The sequence below is a fragment of the Nuphar pumila genome, chromosome 8 (assembly GCF_984573655.1).
Source record: "Nuphar pumila chromosome 8, dmNupPumi1.hap1.1, whole genome shotgun sequence".
Taxonomy (NCBI): domain Eukaryota; kingdom Viridiplantae; phylum Streptophyta; class Magnoliopsida; order Nymphaeales; family Nymphaeaceae; genus Nuphar; species Nuphar pumila.
Genome location: NC_143256.1, coordinates 78,764,530 through 78,782,551, shown reverse-complemented (window position 1 = coordinate 78,782,551; position 18,022 = coordinate 78,764,530). Strand labels below are relative to the sequence as shown.

Below are 18,022 nucleotides of genomic sequence, written 5' to 3'. Positions count from 1 at the left end.
TAGTATAAATAGTATTGTTTCAACAGAAGGGGGTATCTTTCCCCTTGGATTTCATGCAACCTCTGTCTTCCTCCCTCTCTTCGCTTATTCCTCCATTTTGATCTTGTCCGGTTCCTCCCTTGTTTCTTCTTTTCCTCATTTGTTTCATCTTACTTCTAACCTCTGCTATTGTCGACTTCTTATTTCCATTGTCGAAGGTACGTGAACCTGAAGAGAGTCTGTTTCTTCTTCTCAATCCCTCCATAGAGGTAAACTGCAATGTTTGCTTCTTCTCCCCTGTCTCTCTATGGTTTGCATTTTGATATATACTTTTGTTTATTTCTTAGCATACATGAATAATACTTCACCATTGCATTGAGTATAATCTGATTGTTGCATATAGTTTAGATGAGTTTTGTTTTTATCAACTGAAACAAAATAAAAATAAAACAAATTAATTTAGTTTTAACCAATTTTCTTGATTTTCGTGCCTAAGCTTCTTGTTTTAATTGAATTGGTGCATGTAGTTAGATTCTTTCCATTAATCACGATATGTTCATTTCAGTTTAGGATAGATTTAACTTAGGTTTAGTTTAAAATAGTTTTTGATATTCAGTTCTTGATTAGATTTAATTAAAATAGACTAGTTTAAAGTAGCCAATTAGGGTGTTTGTGATCGTTGCAAATTTTTTTACGTTTTGCAAGTCCACTTGATCTTTTGAAAAAGCTTTTGAAATAACTTGCCTCCGTTTTTGAAATATGTGAGAAAATTTGGGAGACGAGGCTCGCTCGTCGGTACGAGGTTCAACCCTTTCTGGCGCCTTTACCAGAGGTAATTGAACCAAAGATCGAATTTATGCCTTTACTTCGCTCAAATTTGCCTAAAAAATTATTCTAAATCCTAAAATACACAGAGAATCATGCTTGTGCCATGATCTTTGAAAAAGGTTTAATTTTGAAAATATGGTGCATGCTTTGAAAAATTGTTTTGATTTGAAAATGCTTTGAAAATAATTCAAAATTGAACTTCCAAGTGATTTCGAAATTGATTTGAAAATATACTTTGGAAAATTATTTGAAAATATCTTGAGATTGACTGAAAATGATTTTGAAATTGAAATTATTTTGAAACTGAAACTGAATTTGAAGTTGAAATTGCTTGGAAATTGAAATTGGATTTGAAATTGAAATTACTTTAAAAATAAAAATGAATTGAAAGTAACTTGGAAAAATGATTGAAAATAATTGGAAACGAATTTGAAAATTGTATGAAAATTGAATGAAATAATTATTAAAAATATTTTGAATTTGAGTTAGAATTAACTTGAAATTATATTGAAATAACTTGGAAAATATTTTGAAAATGCTTTGAATTTGAAAATGATTTTGAAAACATTTTGAATTTGCAAAATGATTTTGAATTTGAAGATGATTTTGAAAAAAATAACTTTGAAATTGAAATTGATTTTAAAAAATAACTTTAAGTTTACTTTGAAAATTAGTTTTGAAAATGGATTGAAATGGATTTTGAAAATCACTTAGAAAATTCTTTGGGATTGATAATATTTTAAAAATAGAAAATAATAAAATGATGCAATTCTATCCTAAGTGATGAATGCATTATTTAATAAAAAGTTTTGAAGGAATTTTATTGCAAATTCCTTGGATTTAAAATTTTATTTTGAAAGAGAGAGTTTTTGTGTCTTTACAAAATTAAAACAAAGTTAAATTTTCATATATCCGTGACTATTGCCACAAATATACTTTAAATTAACTTTTATTTGAATTCTAATAAAGGATGAAAATAAGGAAATTGGTTTTGAAAATTGATGATTTTTAAAAATAACCTAAGAGTGTAGGTGAAATTTTCTTTAATAAAAAATAGTAATTCTAAGTATTATTCGTATTCTGACTACGACCACAAATGTGAATTTTACTTAGTTTTATTATCCTCTATTGAAGTGGTGCACGTGCCATTCATGTTTCACCATAGTATAATTAAAATAAAAATTAAAAAATAAAATAAATTAATCATGAAAATTAAAATTAAACAATATACTCATTCATTCCTAAACTAAGCATAAAGTAAAATTCTCATTAATTGTTCAATTACAACCCTTAAATTAATATAATAATTAATAAAATAAAAAAACTCAATTTTTTTTTATAAAATTAGAAAACTAGTTAGAAATAAATGTAGGCTTTTATGGATTTTCTTTCAATATTAGAAAATTGAAGAAAAATATCCAAAATTAGCCTTTTATTCCCCAAAATGAAGAACAATTAAATAAAATAAATACACATGATGCTTGACTTTACAAAAGCATTTGAAAATGTGTTTTGGAGTTTCAATTTTTGAATTTGAGACTTGAAGTATATAAATTCACTTTAAAATTTGAATTTAAAGTGAATTTATCTTTGAAATTGAAGATTTTATAAAAGAGACATTGAAAATAATTGAAATAAAAAGCAAATAAACCCCAAAACTAATTAAAATGAAGATAAGACATTCTAAGTTGATGCAAAGCATTTTTAATTTATGGAATATATTAATTATATTTGAAATTTAAATTTTAAAATGCTAAAATGCTTAATTTAACTTTATTTTAATAGAAATATGCTTTTTATAAAATTGATTTTGAAAAATGTAATGAATAAAGGGTCAAATGACCATAGAAATTTATGAAAATTGACATGGAGACACCTAACAACCTTAGGAACACTCTAGAATTAAAAAATTCAAGAAAAAAATAGGAAAAAAGCCTGAATTATGTTTTTTATCTAATTAAAATAGGAATTTATAGAATCAAGATTTATAAGAGAACCTGTCAGAGTATTTTGGGTGAATAAAAGTCTAAAACAACTCAAATCAAGCTCAAAACAAATTCATGGATTCAAAACACATCATAAAAATATTTCCTTTTTATGGATCATCAAAATCATTTCTGAATCTTGAGATATGATTAAAACATTGAAGAATTAGTTTTAGAAATAAGAGATTGAATTTTAGCATATAGGTTTCTATAATTTATGTGTTTTAGAGGCTAAACTGATTCAATTTCTCCCAAATTTATTGGATAAGTTGCTCAACATAATTAGAAAACAACTCCAATTTATAGAAATGGAAAATCAATTTTTATTTGGAAATGGTGACTTCATAAATTCACTGTTCTATCTCAGGGAATAAACCTATTACAGAACTTGATGTTCTATAACCAGTTTCGGTTTTTAACAAAATTGAAATAGTACATGAACATAAAAATTTATAAAAGTTGATAGAGATAAAGTAGGCACATAATGAAAGAAAACCCTTTTTACAGATCTTGAAAATGATCTCTAATTAAGGAGAGATAATCTAAACAAGATGAGATAAGATTTAAGCATTCTAAGCAATGCTTAATGATGCAAAGTTACAAAGTTCTAATTTTTGATCTGAATCAAATATGAAATATTAATAAAAATTACTAAAAATTTGCAGAGTTAAATTAGACATGCAAATGATAAAAACCCTTTTTACAGATCTTAAAATTGATCTCCCATTAGGGAGATCTGATTCATGCAAGATGGCTCAAAGTTTGAGCCAGACCTGACAACACAAAATGATAGGATTTTGATTTTTGATCTAAATGAATATGAAATGACAATGAAAATTGACATGCATAAACTAAACATTCCAAGTAATTTTTTTTTTTACAGATTTAGAAAATGATCTCCCATTGGGGAGATATGACTGCAACAAGTTGATCCTGGGTCTGAGCAACGCCTGAGGTTACAGACAGATAGGATTTTGGTTTTAAATACAAATAAAATTAAAATCAACCATAGAAATTACTGATTTTTTTTTGGGATAAACTAGGCATGCAGATGAAGAAAACCTTTTTTACAGATCTAGAAAATAATCTTCCATTAAGGAGATATAAGTCTGACAAAATGGACTAAAATCTGGGCAATTAAAATGATATAGAGTGATAAGGTTATGGTTTTCGATCAAAATCAGGTATGAAATGACCATAGAAATTGCTAAACATTGCCATGAATAAACTAAATTCAATCCTAGAGACACCACTTTTTACGGATTAGAGAGATCATCTTCGGTTAGGGAGAAATCACTCCGGTAAGTCAGTCCTGATTCTGCTAAAATCTGGATGGTGTAGAATGACAGAGTCTGAATCTTGATTTTTAAAGTGGGCTCAAAGATCCCCAAAAATTATGTAAAATTCAAAAATTCATGTAGATATAGTCATGAATCACCCATAAAAAATTCAGATTGAAAATGCTAGAAAAAACATCTAAAATTATGATGCTAAAATGAGGTCAGAATCAAAATGCATGTAAAATAAGAAAGAGAGTGAATACATGTAATCTATCAAAGCATAAAGTAAAAAATGAAACATAAATGATATATTGTTGAATTTTAGAAGAAAAAAACAATAAAATATCATCAAATACAAAATTAACAAAGTAAAAATTTAAAGAAACAAGGCATGGATTTATTTGATATTGCCAATTGAAGAGGAATTTGATCTATAGAAGATCAAATTCCATCTTCTTGATGGCTTTTGATAGAAATGGAAATTACAAAATATAAATCAATTAAAACAAAGAAGAAATGAAATTAGAAGAAGAGAAGAAGTATACCTTAGCTGAAAAGGAAAAGGAGGAGGAGAAGCTCCAAGGATGACATCAATTCCAAGGAGAGGAGATTTTTTTAAGATGTCCCAATGGACCCCCTTAAGGGGTCTATTTATAATTGAAATTGGGGGTATTTTGGGCATTGAAAAAATGAGTTGGTTAGGCTAAGGGCTGATGTGGCAAGGCCTCTAGAAGGCTCTTGCCACATGGCATTCTTAGAGCTCACAAAGAGCCCCCCCTCCCCCCCCCTATGTGGGTATTTTTTTTAATTTTCAAATGGGGCACTGTTTGAATTTTGAAAACATGGTAACACATGGCTTTTAAAAACAAAGGGGATTTTAAAAGTGGGCTTTAAAATCAATGATTTTTGAGCTAAAAGGGGATTTTTAAAATGGACTTTATTTAAAACTTGAGAAATGCCAAGTGGCGCCCCCTTTAGAAAATATATTTTTTTCCTTTTGATTTTGAAACTAAACAAAGGAGATGATTTAAAAGAGAAAGTGAAAATGACAGAAATAAAGAAGAGAATTTTGATTTTTGAATTTAATAGATCTTTATTGGATCTATGATCTCTTTCAATTTTTTTTTTCTTTAAAATCCAAATCGAGCTATGAATTATATCCAGACTAATTTTCAAAAGGTTTTACAAAAATGCTGAATTTGGATTTGAAATTCAAGGATTGATTTTGAAAATTGAATAAAATTTGGTTTTTGAATTTGGATCTATATCCAAAATTTTGAATAAAGTGGACTTGAATCTCGATTAAAGATAAAAATGAAAGAAATTAGTTTGAAATGATAATCAAATCTTAAATATGGATTTATAAAATGAATTAAAGTGAAAAATTCAAGCTTATAATGAAATTTGGATTTAGATCTTGAGATTTTGATATTGGATCAAGCCCAAAAATGGACTTGGATCGTAGATATCAGATGAATCTGAGTTTCAATTCAGAAATTGATTCAGTTATCCTTCTGAATGGATCAGAAGGTGGATCCAGATGGAAATGGATCTGGAATGATTGATTGGATTCTGGATATCCAATGAGATATTCCAGGTCCAAAAAGTGAATTAGACTCTAGATATGGATAATAGAGTGAATTGGTTAAAGAATCCAAGTTCGGGATGAAAAATGGACATCGGATCCAATATCCAAATTGAAATGTGAATTGGATCTCGAATATTAATAAAATATCAGATAAAGGAATCGATTCAAGAACTAATTGGGACTTGTCCCAATTTAAAAATTGATATAAATAATGTTCTGAAGAAATTATTATTATTATTATTATTATTATTATTATTATTATTATTTGTTTTTGCCCTGCAGGGGTAGCAAAACATGGTACTGGACTGGTTTGAACTGGATATGATTGAAATGAACTTAATTAGAAGTCAGTTATACTAAGATGAACTAAATTCAGAGCTAGAACACTAGCTCAACTGATTGGGGTTAGCTCAATTTGGACTGAATTGAGCTCAAACGAGCTAAAATGAGTTGAAATGAGCTAAAATGAAGGTCCAAGAATGTGGGAAGTGACTTAGAACTGGAACCAAATCATTTAAACTCCTGATGAACTCAGATTAGACTCATGGGGATATGATCTACTGGGTTTAACTGACTCAAGGACAATTTGGCTAAACTTTGAGCTAAAAAATAAGCTTATTTCGCCTGAAATGGACTGGATTTAGGCTGAGTGAACTGACACAACTCATCGTGAGCTCAGTGAAGCTAGAAATGACTGATATTCTAACTTCTCTGAACTTAAGATGAGTTTGGCTAAGTTTGATTGACAAAAGGGTTTAAGGGTGACTTATGGGTAAAATGATAATTTTATTGCTTAAATGGGGGGTAGACTGACCTCTACACTGGGGTAAACCTAGGGGTGAGACTCTACATTGCCATGCAAGGGGTTTGACATATGTAAAAGGAGGTGTCCGGAATGGACCAAATTTTTTTGGAGTGTTTACAGTGTCGTGTCCTGTTTTTAATTCTTTTAAATATCATAGTATAGATTTTATTTCGTTTGTTTATTCTTATTAGTAGTTTAGTGTATATATTACTTAAAACATGTCTTCTTGTTATTTCATCATATTAGTCAACGTTTTGCTCATTTTTAATTAGTTTCTATTCAATTAATTTATTTTCTTGAAATCGATAGAATAAGATAGTTGTTTAATTAGATTTTTTTCATTCACTGAATCGAGTAGAATTGAATTCTCGCTTTTCATTAGTTAAATCTCAATTAGATTTAATTTTAGAAATTTAATTTTAGTATTTAGATTAGGAATAATTGTTTATTTCCATTATCATTTTTTTAGTTAACTAGTTTTAATTTAGTTGATTTAAGAATAGATAGTTATCATTTTTTTAATTAATTTTAATTAGTTAGTTCTAAATTCTGGCAAGTCTGATTTGCAACTTAGTTAGATTCAATTACGTTACTCAATTAGTTAGTTTCTTTTAGTTCATATTTTTTAAAACTTAGAATTATTAATTTGTGTTAGTTTATTTTATGCTTAGTTAAATTAGTGTTTTTCATGTTTTCTTTGTTTTATAATTAGCTTGTTACGTAGTTATTTGATTATTCCAAGTTATTAGATTGTTAAAATTTGGTTGGTTTAGATTTACGCTTTTCTTGTTTTAATTTAGTTAGTTTGTTTTAGTTGTTCAAGATTAGTTAGCTTCTTTATTGTTTCAAGTTAGTTAGGTTGTTACACAAGTTGTTATTTAGTTTGTTACTTAGTTAGTTATTTGTTATAAAGTTTGTTATAGTTTGTTAGATTAGGTTGTTAGAATCTTGTTTTCTTGATTTTTTATAAAACTAACCTTAAATTTTGGCATAGTTTTCTTTGGTTGCTTTTGTGTTTTGTTGTTTTGTTTTGCAAGGAAGCGATTGCGTGTGCAATAGGCCCTCAAAAGTGCCCTTGAAGAGCCCTCTGAGGTTCCCAATTTTTTTCTTGAAAAGGCCCTTCAAGCCCCCCAGAATAAAATATTAGTAGCTTTTACAAGCTTGCTGGTCAAAAGGGAAGCAGTGAAGATCAAAGGGACTAAAGCTCAAGCAACTGAAGACCATTTTTCTTTTCTTTTAGATTTAGGTTTACTCATTTTTAATTTGGGTTTGTAATAAGGCCATTTATTATTTTTGAGCCTTCTGCAAGAGGGTAACTCATTGTAATAGTTAGTTACTTTTATTTATTTATTTATTTTTTCAGCAATAAGGCTTGCATTTATGTGGAATGCGAAGATTTTCACTTCGTTCCTTGAGTTCGACCTAGACTTCACCACTAGTATGATCTGGTTTTTATTATTTGGTGTCTGGCTTTCATAAATAATTTTTATCAAAAATATTTCTTTAAAAACTTACACCAAATTTTTGGCATCATTGTCGAGGAACGATGATAGAAAAATAAGCATTCACTTTATTGCCTCTCGTGTGTTCTCGTTTCATTTAGGACTGTTAGTTTCCTTTCTTTTATTTGTTTAGGATTGTTAGTTTATTTTCCTGCTCATTAATTAGGATTGCTAGTTTATTTTTATAATTAAGATTTATGAAACCACGTTGCTTGAAAGCCCTAGAGACCAATTTACTTTTTCTACACGGCCCACCTAGTAGATTACCCCCTTAGTAGGTGACTGTGCACGATTGGTACCGTACACATAGTTTGTTTTCTGCAAAATATCTGCTTGGGTGCAAGTGTGTGGTGCATGTTTACTGTTTTCTGCTTTATTTATTTATTTTATTTTGCCTGTGTCATAGTTTGTTATGGTTTGATCATGTGTGCATGTTAGGTAGATAAAAAGCTCTTCTTTAGGATGGTTGCTACACCACTCTACCCTCAGGTGTATGCAAGGGTGACACTCACTTGTCCTTGAGCTTATTAAGCCAGTAGAGGACCCCGAGTCTATCGTTAGAAGAGCTTGTCAATCCGGTCCCATGGCAGAGGATCAACAGTTGACCTGTCCCCTCCATTAGTATTTCATTCTCAATGAATATACTCCCACCTCCTGCATCGCTAGACCCATTGTAGGAACAAACCAGTTCAAGATCAAGGCCAGTATTATCTAGATGTTACCTTCCTTTTACGACCTTAGTAATGAGGACCCCTACTATCATTGATCATGCATATATTTTTCATTTTATTCATACTATTTTATACATGATCTAGTGAAAAATTATATTAAAAATTCATTCTTATAAGTGTTTTTGAGAAACTGCTTTAAATTAAAAAATAAAGGCAAAATCGCATATTTTAAGCTCTTTCCTACATTTTTTAGAGTTTTAGTTACTTAAGAATTTTCTAATGTGTAGTCTAACTAGATTAGGAGTGTATTGATTAGTTTTAATTTGTTTAAAAGTGTATTTTTCTTGAAAACACATTTTCTAGAGGCACTATTTTGAAAATTCCAAAATTAATTGGGCCTTTTAGAAAATATGTTTTCTAATCTAATTTTTAGTATAAATAGTATCTTTTCATCCATATGGAACATTTTTGCCTCTTGAGAAATCACAATCCTCTTCACTCTCTTCTCTTCTCTTCCTCCTCGTTCCCAATCGGTTCTTCCTCGATCTCTTCCTTTCTCTCTCAGTTTCGTCTTGCTTCTAACGTTTCTCTGGCATCGATTCTTCTTACCCTCTCTCGACGGAGGTAAGTACAGCTCAAAGGTAAGACCACTTTCTTCTTCTCAACCCTCCATCGGAAATAGATCGGAAGGTACATTTCTTCTCTCCCGTCTCTTCGTAGTTCATACACCGTATCATTGCATATAGTTTATTTGATCATTGCATATTTAGTGCATATAGATTAGATTAGTTTTATTTTTTAATATCTAAAAATATAAAAAATAGCTCAATTTAGTTTGGTCAATTTTCTTGATTTTTGTATAGATTATTAGTATTTTATTAAAATCGACAGATTTAGCATAAAGTATTTTTATGTTTTAGTGAGTTTTAATTCAGATCAAGTTAGATCTAGGTTTAGATCGAGTTTAGATTAAGTAAAAATCAGTTTTAATATTCAGTTTTTGCATAATTCTAATTAACATAGGTTAGCCGATTAGGGTTTTATAGTTCTTTTTTTTAGTTCTTTTTAATAGAAAATCATTAGATCTAATTTTCCTTTTTGTTTATTGATGTTAAATGGCTTATTTTAATTGTTAATTAGTTCAAATTAATTTTGATTAGGTGTTTATATTCATTATTTAGATTAAATTTGATTAATTAGAAAGATCTAAAATAATCGGTTAGGGGTTTTATGCATTTTTTATATCGTAGTGTAGATTTCGTTCTATTTTTTTTTTTGCTTAGGAAATTAATTAGTGCATGTTAGTTTTCCGTGAGTTTTATTTTTTACAGTCATTAGATTTAGGGTAGATTAAATTTTGTTAGAGTTGTTAAGTAGAGAATAGTCGAATTTATTGTTTTTATTTCATCGATTACTTAGAATTAATATTTTAATTTAGTTAATTTGTAATATTCTAATTTTTATTTAATTAGTTAGAGTTAAATTTAGCTTGTTTGATTCATGATACTTAGCCCATATTTTGATTTCTTTTGTCTCGCATAGATTAGTTAAATAAGTAGCAACCAAATTCTTTATCAATTTTTGTTATTCATTGATTAAATCAAGTAGATAGTTTATACAGTTTTGTTATTTAAGCCCAGCTGAATTGTTATTAGTTAGAATAGTTATTTCCGTACAACATATTTGCTTTATTGTAGTTAGTTAGCATGTCAGCTGTAGATTAATTAGTTTAATTCTTGTTACATGGTTAGGATGAGCCTCTTGATTATTAGTTAGTTATTGCTTGTCTCTTAATTGATTAGTTTGATAATTCCTTTTGTCCCATAGTAGTTAGTTAGTTAGTTTTGCTATTTTGCCATTTAGTGATTTGGGTTGTTACATGTTAATTTATTCTTTACATGATAGTTAGTTTGTTATAGTTTCTTGATTTTTCTTGATTGAATTATTAGATTTTGTTATTGTTTTCTTTCGTTGTTTTGCTCAGGTTTTGTTTTTGTTTTGCAGAAAAGCGGTTGATCGTGCGGTGAGTCCTCAAAAGTACCCCTGAAGAGCCCTCTGAAGTCCTCAAAAGGTCCCCTTAAAAGGCCCTTCAAACCCCTCAGGGAGCCCTCAACAATAAGCAAAGAAATATCAAATAAAGCATAGGCATCAAAACAGACTAGAAGCTCAAGAATTGAAGACCCTTTTCTTTTATTTTTAGCCTAAGATTTATTCATTTATTTATTTTGGGTTTGTAATAAGGCCACTTAACTAATTATTATTTGTTTAAGCCCACCGCAGAGGGCCGCCCTCTTAGTTAATTAGTTAATTAGTTAATTATTTCTTTTATTTTTCAAGGCAATAAAGAGTAGATTAGTTTTCTGTGGAATACAAAGTGTTTCTCCCGTTCTCTAAGATCGACCCAGACTCCACCACTCATGCGAGCCGGTTTTTACTATTTTGTGTCTGACTTTAACAAAACTTTTTTTTTATCAAAAATACCTTTTAAAATATTATTTCATAAAACTTATACCAAATTTTTGATGAGTTTCTCGAGATCTGCTCTACAGTGGAGATCAACAATTTTAGAGATGATGCATTGAGGTGGACCTTGTTCCCATTTTTCTTCAAGGACAAAGTCAAGCATTGGCTGAAGGCTTTAGACAATGTTCATATTACTACTTAAGAACGAACACAGAGAGAGTTTTAATGCACATTTGAGGACCATAGACATTTAGTAACTCTTGTGTCATGTAAATGTAAATCTTCGTTCTCTATTGACAGTAGGGGTCCTTAAACTCCCAGCTTGATTATGAAGAAAGAAAAGTGAGAATAAAAGGGTAAAGCCTGTCCCATTCTCTCACAATGCTTTTGATTTTCTTCAAACTTCATCCACGCAATAGAATTTAATGCATTTTGAAGCTATATTAGGTGGGCTCATGTATTTGAGCTTCCTAAATTGAAGAATATCGATCGTATATTGTTCCAAGCCTTCAGGATTAAATGACTACCATAAAAGTCTCCTCTAGCATCCTTGCTGTGTGCTTTCTGGTTCAACTGCCATATAGCTTCATGTGTTACCAGTAGTTGGCACTTTTGTGAGTTTGAATTTTATCGTTTATAAACTTGATCAAACAATTTTACGAGTCCTTATGTTTCAAGAACAATTTGCTTTGTCATTTATTAATCCATATGCCTGAACTTGTTCATTCTATTAGATGGGTTCCATGCCAATTAGATGGTTTATTGCCTTGTCACTTCTTTGAATAGCTTTACCTAGATTACCTGATTTTACTTTAAGAAGCTATTATCGATTTGCGTAGATATTCAGATATTACTTTTCTTTGATAAAGTAATTTAAATTCCTCTGCTAGATAATTGGTAAGATGAATCAATTTTGAAAAGTTATCACCAGTTTTTCTTAGATTAAGGGAGAACAATTTCATGAGACGTGGGAGAAGATAAAAGATATTCTCTGAAAGTGTTCTCATCGCCAGGTGTCCCGTTGGCAACTGGTGTAGTACTTTTACGATGGGCTGACTGAAAAAAATCGTCAAATAGTTAATGTAGCTTGTAGGAGCACTTTCATATTGAAGAGTAAGGACAAAGCGTGGGCACTGTTTGAGACCCTTAGTGAGAATTCGATGCACCATGCTTTGGCCTCACGTTCTGAGAGGGCTGCACCTACTTATGATGGAACGAAGAAGGCTGAGATTTTTGAGATAAGGATACACCTTGAGTTTTATAACAAGGTCAACCTGCTGACCCAGAAATTGGATCAACTGTTATCGAATCCCTCACCAGCCATGCAGGTGTGCGCATTGTGTGCTAGCCCAACACACCATGTCTTTTACTGCCCCACGACACTACAGTACCCTGAGTTTGTTCAAAGAAAGCTCAAATGGCGAAAGGTTTCACTAAACCCATGCCCAATCCTTATTCCAGTACCTTTAACCCGGGTTGGCGAAACCATTTAAATTTCTCATGGAGGATTTTATAACAACAACCCCTTATCCTTTCCCAGAACCAACCCTGGCAAGGTGGTTATGTGCTTGGTTTTCAAAGATCTAGCTACCCTTCAGCCTAACCCTCCTTTAGTCAGCCTCCATTCCAGGAGCCTGCTTCTAGCCAGTCTTTTGAGGACAAGTGGCTGCAAAATTTCTCAGATATCAAGGCGAACCTGATCTCCCATACACAGTCCATTGCCAAATTAGAGACATAAATAGGACAACTCGTTGAGGTGCTAAGTAGGCGAAGCGAGGGGATACTGCCTAATCAGTCGGTGGTTAACCCTAGGAGTAAGGAGCCGATGCATGGCTCACATATGACAGATGCCCGTCAAGAGCAGACTCAAGCAGTTATAACCCTTAGGAGCGGAAAGCAATATAGAGTGAGGGAGGCTGTTGAAGAAAGTGAGAGATCTAGTGTTGAGCAGTCGGTCCCTACTGAGCCACCCCAGCAAAGCGAGAGGGCTCCCCCATCTGAGCCTTCCAGATCCTATATACCCAAAGCCCCCTTTTTTGAGGCATTAGAGAAGACAAAATCGTTCGACAAGCAAGGGATGAAGATATAGGAGATGCTTGAGATTTTCAAGCACGTTCAGATAAACCCCCCATGCTTGATGCCATACAGTAAGTCCCTGCATACACAAAGTTCCTGAAAGAGCTTTATACGTCTAAGAAGAAGTTGCGGTCCAATATGTCGAAGAAGAGATATCTTAATGAGTAGGTGAGTGCAGTGCTACAACACCAAACTCCGCCCAAGCTCAAGGACCCAGGAGCTCCTATTATCTCTTGCGTCATAGGAGACATCACAGTCGAATGTGCTTTGCTCGACCTTGGGGCAAGTGTAAACATCTTGTCGGGTTTCTTTTATGATGCATTAAGGGTAAAGGAGATGAAGTCAACACCGATGACCCTGCAGCTGAAAGACCGATCCATCAAAGTCCCGCAAGGGATTCTTGAGGATATTCTGGTCAAGGTAGATGACTTCTACTTCCCTATTGACTTCATTATTTTGGATATGGAGGGAGTGGATGACATGAGGCAGACACCCATTATTTTAGGTTGCCCCTTCCTGGCTACTGCCAACACATGCATCAATTGCCGCACAGGTGTAATAGATGTGGCGTTTGGTAATAGGAAGATGAGGTTGAACATCTTTAATGCAACAATGGGCCCTACAGAAGCAGATGCTTCTTTCCAGGTTGATTTTTTTAAGGACCTGTTAAAAAAAGTGTTGATTTGGACATTGAGTGATCCACCTCAGAAGGAGGAGGATGCATCACTCGTGAGAGAGAGCTATGATCTGCTTGATCGATTGATAAGAGAAAAGCAGTCAACCTGGTAGTTCGAACCACTCCCTGATTTGGTAGAGAAGCCTGACAGACCTTCCATCAAGAGTCTGCCCAAACTTAAGTTAAAGACCTTGCCGGCTTCGCTCAAGTATGCTTTCTTAGGCAAGGATTGGACGCTCCCCGTCATCATTTCAGTAGACCTGACTGGCACCCAAGAGTGTCAACTTCTACAGATTTTACATGAGCATAAAGAGGCGATTGAATGGTCTATGGTGGATCTGAAGGAGATAGAACCGTCCTTTTGCATGCATCAGATTATCATGGACGAGGATGCCAAGCCCTCAAGAGAGATGCTGTTATCATTGCAAAATTTTACTTTTGCAAGTCAAATTGACCTTTTGAAAAAGATTTTAAAAATAACTCACCTCAGTTTTAAAATGCGAGAAAATTTTGAAGAATGGGACTCGCTTGTCGGTACAAGGTTCAACCGTTCCTGGCACCATAACCAGAGGTAATCAAACCAAGGATCAATCTTATGCTTTGCTTTGCTCAACTATCTAAATTGATGTTCTATTTCCTAAATGCACAAAGAATCAGGCGTGTTCTATGAATTTTTGAAAATGCAGATTGAAAAACATGAGGTTTGCTTTGAATAATTGGAAAATATTTGGAAGAAGGAGATACTTTGAAAATCGTGAATTGCATTTAGAAAATAAAGAAAAGGAAAATCGATTTATGAACAAAAGGATATCAAATTCTGAAGAAACTTTAGAGATTTTTGAGAAAATCATTTTTTCTGAGTTTTAAACTCTTGAATTGATCAAAAGGATGGTAGTGTAGCCCTGTGAAAACTTTTCATGGTGCAATCTAACCTAGATGATGCATGAATGCAATTTGAGAAAATATTTTCTGAAGAATTTTAGGAAAAATCATTGATGAAATGATTTTGTGCCTTATATAATTTAGATGAAATAGATTCGCCTCATACCCCTGACTATGGCCATAGATATTGATTGAATCTAATCCATTTGATTTTAAAAGGAGAAAAGTATTTGAAAAAGATTGAAATATGCAATGGTTTTTGAAGATAGCCAAAGAGTGTATGCTGTTTGTGGCTTAGAAAAAGATGATAAATCTGAGTTTTGTTCGTATTCTGACTATGACCACAAATAGGAAACCCACCGACTTTATCAACTCTTTAGAAGCTAGTGCACTTGCCATTTGTGTAGACCATGGTGATTTTGAAATATGCATGAATCATCATCCATTACACGAATCATATTATAAAAGAATATACTATATGCAATGCAATCCTATTATAAGCAGAAAAAGTAAACTCTTATTCCAAATTTATAATTAATTTACATCACTAATTGAATTTAAATAAAGGAAAATAAAAAGAAATGCAGTGTTAAATATCCCTGTAAAACTAGAAAACTTGTTAGTGAAAATATGTCAGCTTTTCTGGACTTATCCAATAATATCTGAAAATTACTAGATTTATCTGAATATAAGCCCCTTTCCATATTTTCTTGAGATAAACATAATAAAATATGATATAAAATTGAAAAAATAATAAAGATAAACAACTTTGAAATTCAGAATTTAGAGAAAAATGACAAAAATACTCTTGAAAATAAGACTATGGCCTTAAAATCAGGGTTTTCAGAAAAGATTTTTGTAAAACTTTGGATTTAATGATCAAATAGATTCAAATAAATACCAAATTGGGTGTGAATCACCCTAGCATGATTATAAACATGATCTAACATTAAAAGCATGAAATGTTTTATAAAAAAATTTGAAATATCATAAAAATAGTGATTTTTGCCAATGTTTTCATGATTTAATCAAATAGTATACCAAATTAATGCCAAAATCTGTAAAAATCAATACGGATAGTTCTGATAATCCTAAAATTAAACTTCATTCAAAAAAATATATTTTTGACATTATTTTAATATGAAAATTGAATAAAACTTTAAAATATGCGATTTTGCCTGTGGGAACGTACCTATCACAGTGTCAGACCCGAATATGGTATCAAATCACCATGAAAAATCATAAAATTTTACAAAGAGATACTAAATAGAAAAACAAAAATTTTCCTTTCTACAGATCAGAGAAATCATCTTCGGTTAGGGAGATATCGCTCCAGCAATGTACACTTGATTCCAACAAATAAATAATGAGTTGAAATAAACACATCCAATTTTGGGAGTAGGGAAATATAGAAATCAATATTAAAAAACTATAAAATTTTAACAAATGATAGTAGATACACAGAGGAAGATTTTCTTATTTACAAATCATCGATTGGATCTCCAGTGAGGGAGATACAACTGACACAAGTCAATCTAGGGTTTAGACAATGCATAACAGGCTCTGTGAAACTGATTCCGATTTCTGTCAGAGGAAAAATAGCAAACAGAGATGTAAAAATCTAAAAAATTTACAGGAAATACTAGACAAAGAACTATGATACTGCAACTTACGGATCATCGATCGGATCTTCGACGAGGGAGATATTGCCTCAGAAAGTTATTCTTGAATCCACATAGCATTTTCACAGTTCAAAAAGCAGGGTTCGGTTTTCTATTTTTTGACAGGGTTACATAACCCAAAATAATCCAATTTTTTTATAAGAAATTACTGACATGTTCACAATTTAACCCTAAAAAAATCATATATTTTTTTGGACAGAAACTTGAACATAAAATAACATGGTTCCCGCGTGCCGAGGATCGAGAATCACATATTTATCGATAACACATGAAAAACCTTAATCTAAGCATGAAAAGTAAAAAAAAAACTTACAAATAACATCATAAATTTGGATTTGATATTTTAATAAATAAAATAAGCATTAATATAATGAAATAAAATAAAAAAATTAGGGAAAACATAGTTGAAATTCAATTTAGCCTTTGAAAAGGGAGATTCGACCCATTGAACAGGCGAATCTCATCTTTTATTTGGCTTAAACATAAAAAATGATAGTTCAAACGATTTCAACAGTTTGAAATAATAAAAAATGCCCTTACACAACATTATATCGCTTTGTTGAATCGATTTCACGGTTCTTGAATGAAAGCTTGGCTTGAATCTCATAATCAAGGGGCGATAATGGTGAAATCAATGAAATAAAGCAATATAAAATTAATGAAATTAATAAAATAATAAAGTAGAAGACCTTACCTTGGGCTGCTGCTACAATGGAGGAAGGAAGGCTGTTGGAGGAGAGAGAAGAAACAAGAAAATAATAGGAGAGAGAGAGCATGGGGGTCAACCCCCTTTGGGGTCCCCTTTTATAGCCTCTTGAAAACTGAGAAATTAGGGCTAATTAATGAAAATTTTCACTTTTCAAAATTCTATCTAAAACCAACTAAAGAGGGGCAATTTTTAGTGAACTTCTAGCCTAAGTGAGACTCTAACTACTAAACCTAATTGACCTAATTGAAACTCTAGAGGTTTAGGGAAACTTCCAAATGTAGCGCCACCCTAATTTTTAAAACTTTAAAAACCTAAGTTAAAATCTAAAGTGAAAATGGGGTTTTAACATCAAGTTTTTGACTCTTATAAACTCCTAACCTAATTAGAACACTGACTAACCTTAATCTAACTCTAACTCTTTTAAATGTGGCACCATCCAGAGTGGGCCCCACTTGATTTTTTAGAAACGATTTTAAAACTTGAAAATATAGGTTTTCAAAAAAGGAATGGAATTGGTTTTGAAATTGAAAGTTTTTAATCAATCAGAGTTCTGACTTGATCAAGACTCCTCCAGATGTAGCATCAACTAAGTGGGCCTCACATTAGGGTTTTGAAAAGGTTGAAATAAAGACTAAAAAGGGTTTTAAAATAGAGTTAAAATTACCACATAAAAATCAGTGGTTTTAAAAATAAAGTCCTAAATAAACTGAAACTCTAGACTAGAGTCCTAAACCAACTAAAACTCTGACATTTAGGTTTTTAAAAGCCAAACGAAAAAGATTTTCTCAAAACCAGTAAAAATAAGTTAGAAAATTCAGTCAGGATTAGGGTCCTAATTCAATCGAAACTCTGAAGTAGAGTCCTGAATCAACTAGGACTCTACAAATTGACTAATT

The 18,022-nt window shown here is 31.6% G+C and overlaps 1 protein-coding gene across 1 annotated transcript; it reads left to right on the top strand.

The window, feature by feature from the left end:
* Positions 1–13,528: 13,528 nt before the first annotated feature.
* LOC149829989 (uncharacterized) lies at positions 13,529–13,966 on the top strand. Its single transcript, XM_090015352.1, has one exon. The coding sequence runs from the start codon at positions 13,529–13,531 to the stop codon at positions 13,964–13,966; it is 438 nt and encodes a 145-aa protein (XP_089871478.1).
* Positions 13,967–18,022: the final 4,056 nt, after the last annotated feature.